Genomic DNA, 16,499 nt, shown 5'->3' on the forward strand with positions numbered 1-16,499 from the left:
CTGAGTTGGGGAATATTTCTAGCAGCTGGATCGTCGGTACCAGGTCGAGTGGAAAGTCTAACAGTTGGGGCAGAACGAGATGCATCCCAGAGCCGCCGTACGTGAAATTCAAACAATTGATTCTACAAATAGTTGATTCCACTTTTCATTACCCCGGTAAACTCCAAATGGTTATCTTGTAAGATCCTAGATGATTGTGATGTTCGGTTTTATTTTCATACAAACGATGAAAGCCCTTTCCTTTTTTCATTGTTATTGTCGGTATGTTCGTCGTTTAAGCATAGGAAATTGTCGGTATATGCGGTTATCAGACGTAAGAAATTATCGGTATATTCGGTTTAAACCCAAAGAAAGATTATTGAAATTATTTTCAACAAGTATACAATTTTTTTTTTCAAATTTAGGAACTAACGAAGATTTATATTTGTTCATTTAGTTTTGTCAACCAGCTAAAAAAATTTTTCAATAAATTTGCAGCTTCTTTCAACAATTTTGTAGGAAAGACCTTTTTGTTTGAAAGATCGAAAGTCCCCTTTTGGCTTTATAAAAAATCCTATAAAAAACGCTGACAACGCAATGAAAGTTTGACATACCGACCTTTCTTATGTTTTAACAAAACATACCGAAGCTTTCCTACGTCGAATGCCAACAATGCGGACAATTTTCTACAATCAAAACTGAGCGTACCGACAATTGCCTATGTTGCTAAATAAGATAAGACGTTGTTAAATAAGATCATACAAAATAACCATTTTGCTATACTCGTAAAAGATCTTACAAGTGTCTTCCTGGTACCGTCATTTCAATCAAACGTTCATGCTCTGTATGAAAACTGTTTCGTTCTGTGCCATCTTTATACAAAATTTTGTTTTTAATTTTTCTTGCCTAAAAAAAGGTATGCTATCGATTTAAAACAATCTGATTTAGACTGAGCGCTGTTGCCTTCCATGTTTATGCTCCGGAATATGATTTCCACTTACACCAGAAGAGGATGTATTTGTAAATTGCTCTCAAACAAAGATTCTGGCAATTATTTAATCCATGCTGTTTTTTTATTCAATTTGTTGTACTACCGACTTCTGGTCACATCCCTAATTTTTTCTGACCGTTGGCATTTTGTTCTTAAAAACGGCATAAACAGGCAAAGCTCAGAGAGCACTCTCCCCATCCATCGCCCCTCTTCCGCCGCTACATCAACAATTAAACTAAAAACAGCCTCTGAGTGCAATTTGCGCAACGTTGTTTAGTTATGTTTTTTAATTGCTCTCAAACGAAGTTTGTAGCAATCATATTAGTCCGGTCGGTCTTTTTTATGCGATTTTTCGGATGACCGATTTTTCCTCTGACGCTTTTGACTTTTCGTCCTCAAAAATGGGATAAACAGGTAGGGCCCAGCGGGCATTAAGTACTCTGAGAGCCATTCAGCTCTGTTTCAGCTCAAACTGTTTTGGAGACTCATACTTATACTTATGGTGTGAAGGGCGGTTCTTAGAGGTTGAAGACACCCCCACTGTTGCCCCCTATTGCCTCCCCTCGGCGTTGTTGTCCCCCCCCCACCCCAGTGTTGCCCCCCCCCCCCCAATCAGCCCCGGATACAGCCCCCCTCCCGCGGCTAGCTACTGATGAACAACTGCTTGCTAAAAACGCAAATTAATAGAATTTTTTTTAGCTTTTTGAAAATTTTTGGCATTATTTTTATTTTTATCAGCCCTAGGTGTCCCGGAATCTCCTTTAGGTTTTACAGATAGGTTACTGCGTAGTTTCTGGTGGTAATTTAATGGTTTCAACATTTTACCATCGCGAATTTTAGCATTTTTTTTGACAAAACGTGCATTTATTTTCAAAATTTTTCACATTTTTTCCTTAGTCAGTTTTTCGAGACCAAGGAGCCAGAAAGCACCATATGGGGTTTGATTATTGACAATTTTTTTGTAGTAATGGAATAGTTTTTCAACTTTTTAATGTCACAAATTTTAGCAACTTTTGATAAAACTTGATTTTTTTCAATGTTTTTTGATTTTTTTTGTCGTTCTTTTGATTTTTTCAGCCTTAAGATCCAAGTAACCTCCAATAGGTTTTGCAAATAGGTTTCTGAATAAATTTTAGATTAAATAGAATGTCTTGCAATGTTTTAACAGCACGGAATTTAGCATATTTTTGATATTTTTGCCATTTTTTTTCCAAATTTTTAACATTTATTGTCATTACTCAAATTTTGTGAGCCTCAAGGGTCAATAAACAATCGCTTAGTGTTTGATAATAAATGTTTGTAAAAATTTTGTTGGCCATGGATTAATTTTCAAATTTTTAATATCAAGTTTTATCAATTTTTTTAAAACTTGCAATTTTTTTGAAGTTTTTTGAAATTTTTTGTCATTTTTTGCTCTAGCCTCAGGGGCCACAGAAATTCCCCTACGATTTCAAAATTTCTTACTGCTTAGTTTATAGGTGAAATGGAATGTTCGTGGAGATTTTAATATCACGAATTTAAGCAATTTTTAAAAATAGTTGCAATTTTTTCATGTTTTTGAATTTTTTCCGGCAACAGAGGCCCTGGGACCTCCTCCAAGGTTTGATAATAAGCTGCTGCATAGTTTCAAGAGCTGATGGGATTGTGATCAACAGTTTTTAGACTTTAGTTTTAGTAAAATTCATTTAAAAATATTAAAACTTTTAGTTTTAAAGAAATAAAATTTAAATTTTTCAAATTTTTGGAAACTTTTTCATGTTCCAAGCGTATGGATCTTTATGAGCCAGTGAAACTATTTCAGGCTTGAAACATGGATACTGGATAGTCTCTTGAGACAATGAAATGGTTCTTAATATATTAATGTCTTGAATTTTAGCAAGATTTTGTTAAAATTTGCAATTTTTTTCCAAATATTTTCAATATTGTCCTTTTCTGAGTTTAACGACCATTACTGGCCAACGAAACTTCTCAAGTCTCTGAGATGGGTTGCTTGATAGAAATTTTGAGACAAAAAATGGTTTTGATTTTTTTATTGCCGAGTTCAAAACTTTTTTTTTATTTTGCCTTTTTCAGTTTTTTTCTATATGATTTATTTATTAACAAGGTTAGAAAACTAGAAGTTGCAGTGTCCAATCCAATCATAGAAGATATTCCTGTCTCATTTTCTCTCTCTCTCTCTCTCTGTTGGGGTTTCTTTCCTTCTCTTTCTCGTTCACGTTTTATCTGTCTCTCTCTCTCTCTCTCTTTGTTGATTCCGCACTTCAGCTGCTGTTATGTGGCGTAATGTCACCATCTCTGATCCTCATTATCAATGAGTTATAGTTGAAATGTTTTTTGTCATAAATGATCTAACAGGTACTTTTAAGAAGCCATTGTTAATTGCTCTCAAAAGCAATCTGTAGCAAATATATTAATCCTGTTTGTCTTTTATGCATTTTTTCGCTTGGCCGATTTTTCGTCTGACTCATTTGACTTTCGTATTCAGAAACGGGTTAAAGAGGTAGCGCCCTGACGACACTAAATCGTGGCTAGCTATTGACGAAGCCAACTGCTCGCCGGTCGTTTGAGAGCAATTCGCCCGACGTTAGTCGGTTATGTTTAGCTTTTATAATTGCTTTGTTTCAATTGGCATATTTTGGCGCTGAACATGTTCCTGCACACTTGCTTCGTTTACTCAGCTACATTTAATTTAGGTAACAAAATACATAAGTAGAAATATGCCTAATTGCACTCGAAAACAGATTTTCAATTTTCCGTCCTCAAAACGGTATAAACAGTTAAAGCGCTGAGGGCCTTAAGTTGCTGAACAGCTCTCTTACAGCTTTACGCTTTATTAATCTCTAAGTGTCCGATTCACCCCAATCCCCTCTATTCACCCACTCCCCAGGTGGCTACTACCGAATACAACCGCTCACCGGTCGTTTGAGAGTGATTCGCTCGACGTTTTTTGGTTATAAAAAAGCGTTTGAAGTTTTTGTTTTCCTTCTCATTTTGTTCAATATTTTCCTTACTATATAATTAAGAAGTGCAACAAATGTGAAATCTATCTACCAGACAACTAATCTAGTTCAGTAATCAGTTTGTTGTTGAACGCCAATTTCACGCAGATGATAATATCATTCATTGCACAAAACAACTTTAATACTACGAATTTTTTTGAGCGTTGCTAACGTTGTACTCTTGATAGCGCATATCTTAAACTGTTGATTTAATTGTTGAGCCTATCAATGATTGCTGCTCTTCGAAAAACATTAGTGATAATGTATTCGGATCTATTCTGTTTCGCCTGATGGTGAAAAATTTAGTTGGTTCTAAAACCGAATGCATAACAATGCGTTATAAGGACGTTTTAGCAATTTCAATTAACTTAGCAAAGAACTCGAAGTTTGTCAAGATTTGACAGAAGTTGTTCCTTTCTTTGTCTTTTGTTGTTGTCTCCCAAAAGCTCTACTTTAAACAAAATTAAAATTACGTCGACGATTTTTTTTCCAACTGTTTAATTTGTGGACGATTTGTTTTATTTCTAAGTTCAATTGATATCTAATTGCGGTAAAAACTCAATTTGGATTTGGGGACAGTTGAGATAATGTTTCTGCGGAGATAAAAAAACTACATTTTTTGTGCCCAGATTTTTCTTCTTATTTTTATTTTTTGCTCTCAAACAAATATTAGTCCTGTTGTTCTTTTTTATGCAAGTTTGTGCTTGACCGATTTTCCATCTGATCCAATTGACTTTTTGTCAACCAAAACGGGATAAACAGGTGGCGCTCAGTGGGCTCAAGTTCTCAAAGTATGTGATTCCCTGAAACTGTTTTGGAGACTTATACTTATGGTGTGAAGGGTGGTTTTTAATTGCTCTTGAACGAAGTTCATAGCAATTATTTTAAACGTGTGTGTCTTTTTTATGCAAAATTTTAGCTTGACAATTTTGATTATTTGAGTGATTTTTACGCCCTTGACTTTTTGCGTTTTGCGTGATCTAAATTCCATTCCCTCTCAATCACAATTTCAAGCACCTGAACTCAATCGGCGGAAAAACTTAATACAAGAAGTCAATTGAAAAGTGCGCTGAAACCGGTACCATTTTTCACTTTAAATCTTAATAGTGGTATATGTGAACCTCTAATGTGGTTATATGAAGCCCCCTATTGAACTTCTTAGTCCCGTTTATGCCCCCCCCCATTGAAGCAGGTTGCAATTGATTAGAGCTCCCACTAGTCGTTCGAGAGCAATTCTTCCGACGTTTAGTCGGTTATGTTTAGAGGTTGCCCCTCGATGCACCCTTCGCCACTCTCGCCGCACGTCCTTTCAATTAAGTTGAAGCTGGGTAGTGGCGGAGCCAACAAATCGGCGGTTGTTTGAGAGCAATTCGCTCCGAACTTAGTCGGTTATGTTAGTAAAGTGCATCTATAACTTCACACAATTTGGCGCTCTCCTTTTTACAATTCAAAGAAATTGAATTGTATTGGGGCGCTGTCTTTTTTTTAAGATCTGTTCACACATTTTCATGATTTTTGAAGTCAAATTGGAGTAGTGGTATTGGTCACGCCGAAACAGGAAGTGGAGCGAAAATGCGAGTGGTTTTGTGACGCGAATTTTATTCACTCCAATTTTAAATTAGAGTGAGAAAACGGTATTTGATCAAAAAATTCGCTTTCTTGCTAGCGGTTTTTTGTTGCGGCAATTTGACTTTGATTTTTACTGTTTTTTTTCATTTTTATGGATCGGATTTTTTTCTAAATGGTTTCCCAATCCAAGTCCGCTCTAGGTTCAGTGTTTTATTTAGTCAATGAAAATTTTTTGAATTGTACGTCAGGATCCTGCTATTTTTTTAAATTAACTTTAACCTTTGATCGCGTTTTCCGCTTTACATAAGTCACGACTTGCACTTATGTTTGACTTCTGACTTACCTCACTGTTTTTTTCAACTGAATAGATTTGAAATTCATTATCTCATTGAATTACGCAAGATAGTGAATAGAGTCAAGGTCAAAAGAGCAAAATCAAAAGAGGTGGGATAAACGGATGAAGCGTGGTCATTAGGTCATTGCGAGTTGAGTTATCGAAGTTCATTAGAGTGTCTGCTTGCTGACATGGTATTAAGTTTATTGTTTTTAGTATTGAAGCTGAATTAAGTATAGCTTTGGAATGCAACCGAAACTGCACGCCGAATTAGAACACTTTTTGACACTGATAAGAAATAAAAAAATATTTATCGTTTCTTTTTTATCTTTTTCTGTTTCAATCCAGATGTGCATCGAGTGCGTCAACGGCGGCTATTTTCCTCACCGGCTTTGTTTTCCTTACCGTCTGTCAAAAAGTCGTGTGTTTGAAGTCCCTTATCGATTTGTTTTAAATTTTAAAGACATTCAATGTGATTTTGGTCTTCTTGCTTTTTTAAGAAGAAAACCCACTTAGCCTACCGCCCGGAATCTTGAATCTCCAACCACACGCACCCTTCCAATTCGTTGCCCCCGCCACTCCACATCATTCCACCCGTAACTCCGCACGCTAGCCTACACCCACGCTTACCTCACCCGCCCTCCCCGCCCCCCATGCTCCCCCAATAAAGCTAAAACCAGCCTCCTTATGCTGCAACTAGCTACCGATGGAAGAAATTAATCATACCCAGAACTATTTTACCGGTTGTCCGATACAAATTTATCGCTAGAATTTGTAATTTTTTTCAGATCGGGCAAGACCTTCTACTGGCATAGATGCATCTCCAGCTGATCTGAACCAAAGAATTGACCCAGAGTAAGAAAAATCACAGAGAAACAAGATAATATGGAATTTTCTATCACTTGAGAATAGTTCGAAACCTAAGTTAAACTTCTCTGGTTTCAATAACGAACATCTGAAACATGTGGGTTTCGAGTGTTTTGTAATTAGACAAAAATAGTAATTAGTTCTTCATGCGCAATTATGCATTCACATATAGTGCTGGTGAGCAATTGACAACACTGCAGTAATTATTGCGCCTGGATTCAATCTCAGACGGAAACAATCGTGAAGATTTTTTCTGCAAGAAGTCTTGCAAATCTTTGAGAGATTAATTTCTGTTTTCGACTGGGTTTGTTTTTTTGCTTAAGGTGACTAAATCTTTTTATTGCAGCATGTTGTCTTCTTTGTCGTCAATGGAGGGATCGCATTACACGGGTGACAAAGGGGCCATGGGTGGTGTCGGCAGAGGTGAGTGAACTCATTTTCACTCTTTAGCAATGGTTTTCAAGTCATTCGCATCATGAGACCATTTTGGTCAGACGTAATTTGCCTCAGCTAATAAAACGAACCTCCCATTTTAAAACTTAAGTCTACGTAAAATCAGTGTAAGATGAAAACTTGTCGCTTGTGAAAGATCTCCAACAAAAAGAGCTTCTCTGCGATTTCAAACTATCGAGCAGTTTCAAACGGCACGCAAGACTAATTCGTTGTTAAATTCAGCATTTTAACCGCTATGTTTTTTTTCGTCAAATTCACACTAATGAGTATCGAAGCAATTATTAGGGTCAGGTTTGTCATTTTTGTAGGACTGTTTTTGCTTTAATTTGACTCTGTGGGCGGATTTGACTTTTCAATAACAAAAGCAGGCTGAAATGGTTATACTTCTGGTATTAAGTCTCTCTGTAGCCTTCTTTGACATTTTGTACGCTCTTATGGAACGTTTCCCATTAGCTGGAGAAGAAGAAGAATTTTATGTCTTAAAATGTTGGTTTGTTTGAAATCCCTCTGATTTTTTACAGCAATTTTGTCAGACGGTAGTCAGTTTTAATTTATTAATAGCCGCCCTCATCTTCTCAGCCGGCTATTACAGCTCTCCTATTTTTTTATTAATAGCCGCCCTCATCTTCTCAGCCGGCTATTATAGCGCTCCTATTTTTTACAATTCAAAGAATTTGAATTGTATTGGGGCGCTGTCTTTTTTTAAGATCTGTTCACACATTTTTTATGATTTTTGAAGTCAAATTGGAGTAGTGGTATTGGTCACGCCGAAACAGGAAGTGGAGCGAAAAAGTGAGTGGTTTTGTGGCGTGATATTTTTTTCGCTCTAAATTTGAAGTAGAGTTAGAAAACGGTGTTTGAACAAAAATTCGATTTCTCGCTAGTGGTTTTTTGTTTACATGCGGCAATTTCACTTTGGTTTTTACTATTTTTTCGATTTTTTGGATCGGATTTTTCTAAATGGTTTTCCCAATCCATTCATAGTTCATTCCAGGTCTAGTTTTTGTTTAGTCAATGAAAATTCTTTGAATTGTACGTCAGGACTTGTCCTGCTATGTTTTTTCACTTCGTCGAATAAAAAATTGTTTCGCTTTACCTCATTTTGCCGCTTTTTCAACATTTTGCGTGATATCTTTTTGACTTCTCTAGGCTAGTTCTCTCTTCTCTCATTCTAATAAAAATTATTTTGAAAATCAGTTGCTCAGAAAAGCAATTCAAAATGAACAGAGTCAGTATAAAAAATTGAAGTCAGAAGTAGAAACGGGATAAACCCATAAAGCCCATTTTTAGATGCCCGGTACTTGAACTTTGTTCTCATAAGTTTTAGTTACTATCTGAAACTAGACCTTGTATTCTCTCACTGAGAGGCAGGAGTATGTTCAAGTACGAAATGCCATCAAAATAAATCGGACTTAAAAAATCTTTTGTACAAAAATTTTTTTTTTCAATACCTTTTTATCTTTCAATCCCAGTCATGCTGATTGGAATCAACGGCGGCTATTTTCCGGCAATCTGCCGGGTATATTTACGATTTGAAGAAGAGTATTGGTTTTCTTAAGTTTTTTTTTACCGGAAGTACTGTTCGTTCAGACGCCAAATTTGACCTAAAAGCAAAAGTGAGTAAAATTGCCATCTGAACTATTTCTTTCGTAAGCGAGAGAAGTTTTTTGATCATGGTTATACATATCATGGCTGCACTGCGTTTAGGGAATGACTTTTTTGCTTTGAAAAGTATGTTTTGACAGAATGGCACAAATAGATAACCGTTTTTTAGCCGTTTTTCGAGTGAGAGGCCCAGTTTTTTTGCTTGTAATTTGAATTTTTGTAGAAATAAATTTTATTCGATGGTATTTTGAAATGTAAAACTTGGAAATTGATACCACAGGGTTTTGCAGAGCTTGATAATGCCTTTCAAATTCAAAATTGCAACATTTTTTTTCATTATTCAGTTAATTTTTGACTTTTTTTCTATTTTTTTGTCCATTTTTGGATCTTTCAGCCGTCTCTTTCCAAAAATCAGTTAAAATGGCAACTTCAGTTTGTTAATTCATATCCTCAACGCTTCTTTCTACGTCTATGTAATTTTGTTTTTTAAAATTGTACACATGCTAATCCAATTTTGGTATTTTTTTTCAGTTTTTCTGTTTCTTTATTGTAATTTTGTCTTAATTACTTTAAATACTCTTCCTGTGCAACATCAGGGACTTACTTTAATTTCGTTTCAATAAAAGTTCAACCATTTTCTGGTGTTAAACGTTTGAAGAAAAATTAATTTTTTTTTCATGAATGCAGTCTGAAAAATTTTTTGACCACTTTTTTGTAAAAGATTCCAATGTTTCGTACTTTTGAATTCTCTTCAGGAGGATGGCCCTTTGTCTCGGATGACTCGCTGTCTTTTCTATGTCTCGAAAGCTGAAAAAAGAAATGTATTTTTCCTTAATTTTTTAATTTGATTATTAACATATAAATGTCATGATATATTCTTTTTGTTACGGTTTTGGTTACATTTTGTTCATAGTCTTTGCGTTCTAGTTTGTATCATTCTAGATTTGTGCCAGCAACTACATTTATTTTCGTTATTTTGACTTTTTCAGTTGTTAAAAAATTGAGTTATTTCAGTTTTTTTCTTAGATTTTCGTCGTTTCTGTGGTTTTCAATTGAGTTCATTCAACATGCGGCAATACTGAAATTTTGCTAGCAAACTTTTTTTATTAAAATTTTCGCTTTTTAATATTTTTTGAATTTTTCTTGCAGCCATGGGATTGTTTTTGAACTTATTTTGCCTTTAAAAGTTGTTCTGTTGCTTGTCTTTTCTATGATCAATTTTATTTTTGAATAAGTAGTGTATCATTTTTAAAAAATTGAGTTATTTCAGTTTTTTTTTAGATTTTCGTCGGTGCTGTGGTCTTCAATTGAGTTCATTCAACATGCGGCAATACTGAAATTTTGCTAGCAAATTTTTTAAAAAAATTTCCACTTATTACTATTTTTTTGAATTTTTCTTGCAGCCTTGGGGTTGTTTTTAAACGTATTTTGCCTTTAAAAGTTATTCTGTTGCTTGTCTTTTCTATGATTAATTTATTTTTTGAAGTATTATAGAATCATTTTGTATAGTATATATACAACAAGAAAGAAGTATGTGTTGTTTTCGTATGAATAGCAGTGACTAAAAATCTAATTGTAGTGTTTTTTCGATTCTTAAATTTGATTTTTTTTTCTGAAAATTATAACGTAGTTTCTATGATTATTGTCTGCCGTTTGCTTTCGCGATCTTTTTGAGACTGGAATCAAGAATTTGTTAAGCACAATTGATAACCCTGTCCTTTTTTGGGCCTATCAGCTTTTTGTACCATCGTATTTTTTGGGTCCTTATTTACGTTACCAAACGTGGTCAATAATGTAAAACTTTGCTACAGATTTCTTCTCTTGATGACAGTGGTTTAAATTTCAACAATTTTTAGATCAGACCTGGTGAAGTAACGAATTTAAGATTTAATACAAAAAGTTATTGCAGCTTCGGCTGCAATAACTTTTTTTTGTGAAATTTTGATGCTTCGAGTGGCTTCCGGAATTCTTTCGGCTTTGTTTTTTTACTTCGTCGAACCAAAAATGTTTCCTCATTTTGCCGCCTTTTCAACATTTTGCGTGAAATCTTTTTGACTTCTCTAGGCTAGTTTCTCTCTTCTCTCAATCTGCTAAAAGTGATTTTGAACATCAGTTGCTCAGCAAAGCAATTAAAAATGAACAGAGTCAGTATTAAAATTGAAGTCAGAAGTAGAAACGGGATAAACCCAAAAAGCCCATTTTTAGATGCCCGGTACTTGAACTTTGTTCTCATAAGTTTTAGTTACTATCTATAATGCTTATTGGTATTGATACTAGACCCTGTATTCTCTCACTGAGAGACAGGAGTATGTTCAATTACGAAATGCCATCAAAATAAAACGGACTTTAAAAATCTTTTGTACAAAAATTTTGTTTTCAATATCTTCTATTCTTTCAATCCCAATCATGCTGATTGGAATCAATGGCGGCTATTTTCCGGCAATCTGACGGGTATATTTACGATTTGAAGAAGATTATTGGTTTTCTTAAGTTTTTTTTACCGGAAGTACTGTTCCTTCAGACGCCAAATTTGACCTAAAAGCAAAAGTGAGTAAAATTGCCATCTGAACTATTTCTTTCGTAAAAGAGAGAGGTTTTTGGATCATGGTTATACATATCATGGCTGCACTGCGTTTAGGGAATGACTTTTTTGCTTTGAAAAGTATGTTTTGACAGAATGGCACAAATAGATAACCGTTTTTTAGCCATTTTTCGACTAAGAGGCCCAGTTTTTTTGCTTGTAATTTGGTTTTTTTGTAGAAATAAATTTTATTCGATGGTATTTTGAAATGTAAACCTTGGAAATTGATACCACAGGGTTTTGCAGAGCTTGATAATGCATTTCAACTTCAAAATTGCAACTTTTTTTTCATTATTTAGTTAATTTTTGGCTTTTTTCTTTTTTTTTCTCCATTTTTGGATCTTTCAGCCGTCTCTTTCCAAAAATCAGTTAAAATGGCAACTTCAGTTTGTTAATTCATATCCTCAACGCTTCTTTCTATATCTATGTAATTTTGTTTTTTAAAATTGTACACATGCTAATCCAATTTTGGTATTTTTTTTCCAGTTTTTCTGTTTCTTTATGTAATTTTGTCTTAATTACTTTAAATACTCTTCCTGTGCAACATCAGGGACTTACATTAATTTCGTTTCAATAAAAGTTCAACCATTTTCTGGTGTTAAACATTTGAAGAAAAATTAATTTTTTTTTCATGAATGCAGTCTGAAAAATTTTTTTGACCACTTTTTTGTAAAAGATTCCAATGTTTCGTACTTTTGAATTCTCTTCAGGAGTATGGCCCTTTGTCTCGGATGACTCGCTGTCTTTTCTATGTCTCGAAAGCTGAAAAAAGAAATGTATTTTTCCTTATTTTTTTAATTTGATTATTAACATATAAATGTCAAGAAATAGTCTTTTTGTTACGGTTTTGGTTACATTTTGTCCATAGTCTTCGCGTTCTAGTTTGTATCATTCTAGATTTTTGCCAGCAACTACATTTATTTTCGTTATTTTGACTTTTTCAGTTGTTAAAAAATTGAGTTATTTCAGTTTTTTTCTTAGATTTTCGTCGTTTCTGTGGTTTTCAATTGAGTTCATTCAACATGCGGCAATACTGAAATTTTGCTAGCAAACTTTTTAAAAAAATTTCCACTTATTACTATTTTTTTGAATTTTTCTTGCAGCCTTGGGGTTGTTTTTAAACGTATTTTGCCTTTAAAAGTTATTCTGTTGCTTGTCTTTTCTATAATTAATTTAATTTTTGAACTAGTATAGTATCATTTATAAAAAAATGAGTTATTTCAGCTTTTTCTTAGATTTTCGTTTTCGTTGTTTCTGTGGTTTGCAATTGAGTTCATTCAACATGCCGTAATACTGAGATTTTGCTAGCAAACTTTTTATAAAATTTCGACTTATTACTATTTATTAAATTTTTCTAGCGGCCTTGGTATTGTTGTTATACGTATTTTGCCTTTAAAAATTGTTCTGTTGCTTTTCTTTTCTATGATTAATTTATTTTTTGAAGTATTATAGAATCATTTTGTATAGTATATATACAACAAGAAAGAAGTATGTGTTGTTTTCGTCTGAATAGCAGTGACTTAAAATCTAATTGTACTGTTTTTTCGATTCTTAAATTTGATTTTTTTTCTGAAAATTATAACGTAGTTTCTATGATTATTGTCTGCTGTTTGCTTTCGCGATCTTTTTGAGACTGGAATCAAGAATTTGTTTAGCACAATTGATAGCCCTGTCCTTTTTTGGGCCTATCAGCTTTTTGTACCATCGTGTTTTTTGGGTCCTTATTTACGTTACCAAACGTGGTCAATAATGTAAAACTTTGCTACAGATTTCTTCTCTTGATGACAGTTGTTTAAATTTCAACAATTTTTAGATCAGACCTGGTGAGGTAATGAATTAAAGATTTAATACAAAAGGTAACAGCTTCGGCTGCAATAACCTTTTTGTGAAGTTTTGACGCTTCGAGTGGCTTCCGGAATTCTTTCGGCTATGTTTTTTTACTTCGTCGAACCAAAAATGCTTCCTCATTTTGCCGCCTTTTCAACATTTTGCGTGAAATCTTTTTGACTTCTCTAGGCTAGTTTCTCTCTTCTCTCAATCTGCTAAAAGTGATTTTGAACATCAGTTGCTCAGCAAAGCAATTAAAAATGAACAGAGTCAGTATTGAAATTGAAGTCAGAAATAGAAACGGGATAAACCCATAAAGCCCAATTTTAGATGCCCGCTACTTGAAAGTTGTTCCTCTAAGTCTTAGTTATCATCTCTAATGCTTTCTGGTATTAATAGTAGCCCCTGTAGCCTCTCTCTAAGAAACAGAAGTAAGTTCAACTACAAAATTCCATCAAAATAAATCGGACTTACAGAATGTTTTTGTACAAAAATCTTTTTTTGACAATATTTTCTATTCTTTCAATCCCAATCATGCTAATTGGAATCAACAGCGGCTATTTTCCGGGAAATCTGCTGGGTATGTTTGAAAATTGATGAGAAAATAGCAGCAGCTATCTCTGTCTCAGAAACATAGTTGAAAAGGCAAGGCTTTATATATTTTTTCATTTCTCTTCATTGATAACTGTTATTAGGTTCTCAAAGGCTCTTTTTTTGGCGCTCTCTTTGGCGCTCTCTATTTTTACAACTCAAACGGGTAGTGTCTTTTTAAATCAATAGTTTTTTGGAGTGAAATTAATTCAACAAGTGCAACGTTTGAAAAACATATTTTGCATGAAATAGTTTGCGACCGTAGGTGAAATAGGTTTCGACTGTAGGTGCAATAGTATTTAACCCTCCCTTTTATTATTTAAGTGCTTTTGAATTTGGATCGACGTGAGTTCTTTTTGTTTATTAATAGCCGCGTCCTCAATTCCAGGTGGCTATTATAGCGCTCCTAATTTTTTTTTTGCTTCGTCTAACGGATTTTTGTTTCGTCTTACCATGACTTCTTGGAATTGACTTTTTCAATGAAAACCTCACTCAAAAAATGACTTCTGAACTTACATATGGAACTTTAAATTTTATGAACACTTACTTACTTATTAAAGGTCAATAGTGTGAATATAAGTAGTGCCAAACATATATGCCCTAATTCTTGATTATTAGAGTCTTGACTTTTTGATTTCGAATTTTAATTTTGGGATCTTCTCCGTTTGTGCCCCCCCCCCCAGTACGTTATGCGCCCCCCCCCCCCCCCCAGATACAGAGCACGTGCCATTACATAGTAAGTCATTATGTAGAAAATATTCCACGTGCATCTGAAGGGTGCAAATAATATGCACTCAATAAGCTGAGGGGCACAAACGGAAAAGATCCTAAATTTGAAAAGCCCTATAAGGGATTTCTCCTTATAGAGCTTATGTGACTCATTAAAACGACAGTCCAAAGCTAATCCAAAAATTCTAGTGGTCTATTAAAGGACTGGTGGTTGATCTGTCTATCTAATCTCTTTGGTTGTTTCAATTCATGCAAGGCCCCAAGTGTCTGTTGCGGCTATTTTCCGGCAATCTGCCGGCTATGTTTTGAACAATTACAGTTATCCGTATTTGGGGGTTGATAGTCAAATTTTTGCTTAGATATACTGGAATAGGCCTTTTTGTGCAGCCTGGTTTATTTAAAGTTCTGATTGTTTCTTCATTTATATTTTGGTGTGAAAAAATTGATGCTAAATTAAAAGTTCATCAAAATTTTTACAATTTTTCTACTTTTTGACAAAACATTTCCTTGTTCCGAGTTTTAATGTTGCTTTTATGCGTCTTTTTCCCCACTAAATTGTGGCTCATCATTTTTTTAACAATCCATCAAGGCCAAACAATGAAAAATATTCTTAACTCTACTTTATTTTTCCATTTATTTAACTATTTAACTTAATTTTTTGTTTTTGAAATTATGAAGAACCTTCTTTCTCATAAATTTACACCGAAACCATGGCCACAGCTTTCTGTTTGTCGGCATCATTTTTTAAATATTAAAATATCCTTGATAGTTGGTGACCATATTTTTTAGCTTGTTATGCTCGGCTTTTATGATTTTTCGGAACGCTTATCCTGTTTTCCGCTCTTTTAAAAAGACGTCCAAGCTTCCTAGATTCCAATATATTCAAAATTCAGTTTTAGAATTTCTCATGTTCAGTTGATCTATTTTTTATAGTTTTCTTCTCCGTAGAACGACTGCTTTCAAGTATCAAGTCCTCTCCTTTCTTCCTCTCTTTTTGTCATAATTCTTTGACTCAGCTTTTTTTCAAATACAAAAAATTTGTTTGCCGGATTTTTTGTTACCGACTGATGGGCCTTTTTTTCCGTAATTAATGCTCTAATTCAATCGTATGAGTTCCTGCTCACAAATGGTTTGAGCAAATTTTATGTATGGATGCGCTCGCTTCACTGTTTAGTCCAGTGGATTTGTTACGATATATTTTTGCTTTTTTGACTCCGGCGTTTGTGGTGAGTTGATGCAGATGTTTTGCATTTCATTCGTTACCTTCTGTTAATATTTTTGTTGGTTTAGTACCTTCATTAATAGCCGCGTCAGCAATTCCAGGCGGCTATTATTACGCTCCTAATTTTTTATCGTCTAACAGATTTTCGTTTTGTCTTACCCTGACTTCCTGGAGTTGCCTTTTTAATGACTTCAGTAACTTCTACTGCTTTGCGGTTATAATTTGTGTTCGTGACGTCATTTCTGCTTTTAGGTCAATTGCGTGACTTACCTCACGCAAAAAATGACTTCTGAACTCACTTTTGGGACTTAAAATTTTATGAACATTTACTGTAATTAAAGGTCAATAGTGTGCATCTAAGTAACGCCAAACTTATGTGCCCTAATTCCTGGGTAATAGAGTTTTGAGTTTAATATCAAATATAAATTTTGAAAAAACTCCATTAGGGCTTTTTCCTTGAAGAGCAAATGTGTCTCGTAAAAATGACGCTCCAAATCTAAACCAAAAAGTCTAGTGATTCATTAAAAAGCTGGTAATCGATCTGTCAATCTTATTTCTATAGTTGTTTAAATTCATGCTATGCCGCAAGCGTCTATCGTGGCTATTTTCCGGCCATCGCCCCAAAGGGACATTTGAACTGACCATCGCAAGAGGGGCGCTTTTTAGTGCTGTTTAGTATGACTTATCGCAACATTTTTAAAAAAAAGAAATTATCCCAAATCACAAATTTGCTCTCGCGTATACGTGCTCCA

The 16,499-nt window shown here is 34.4% G+C and overlaps 1 protein-coding gene across 1 annotated transcript in view; it reads left to right on the top strand.

The window, feature by feature from the left end:
* Window positions 1-16,499, top strand: part of LOC142341023 (wee1-like protein kinase 2-A) — a 99,469-nt gene that overhangs the window by 5,201 nt on the left and 77,769 nt on the right. Inside the window, exons 3-5 of the mRNA XM_075391844.1 lie at window positions 23-97; window positions 6,661-6,727; window positions 7,086-7,162. Coding sequence (XP_075247959.1) covers window positions 7,087-7,162 — 76 coding nt within the window. The 5' untranslated portion in view covers window positions 23-97; window positions 6,661-6,727; window position 7,086. The remainder of the gene's footprint in view (window positions 1-22; window positions 98-6,660; window positions 6,728-7,085; window positions 7,163-16,499) is intronic.

This window comes from Convolutriloba macropyga, chromosome 6 (genome assembly GCF_964194025.1).
Source record: "Convolutriloba macropyga chromosome 6, txConMacr16.3, whole genome shotgun sequence".
Lineage (NCBI taxonomy): Eukaryota > Metazoa > Xenacoelomorpha > Acoela > Convolutidae > Convolutriloba > Convolutriloba macropyga.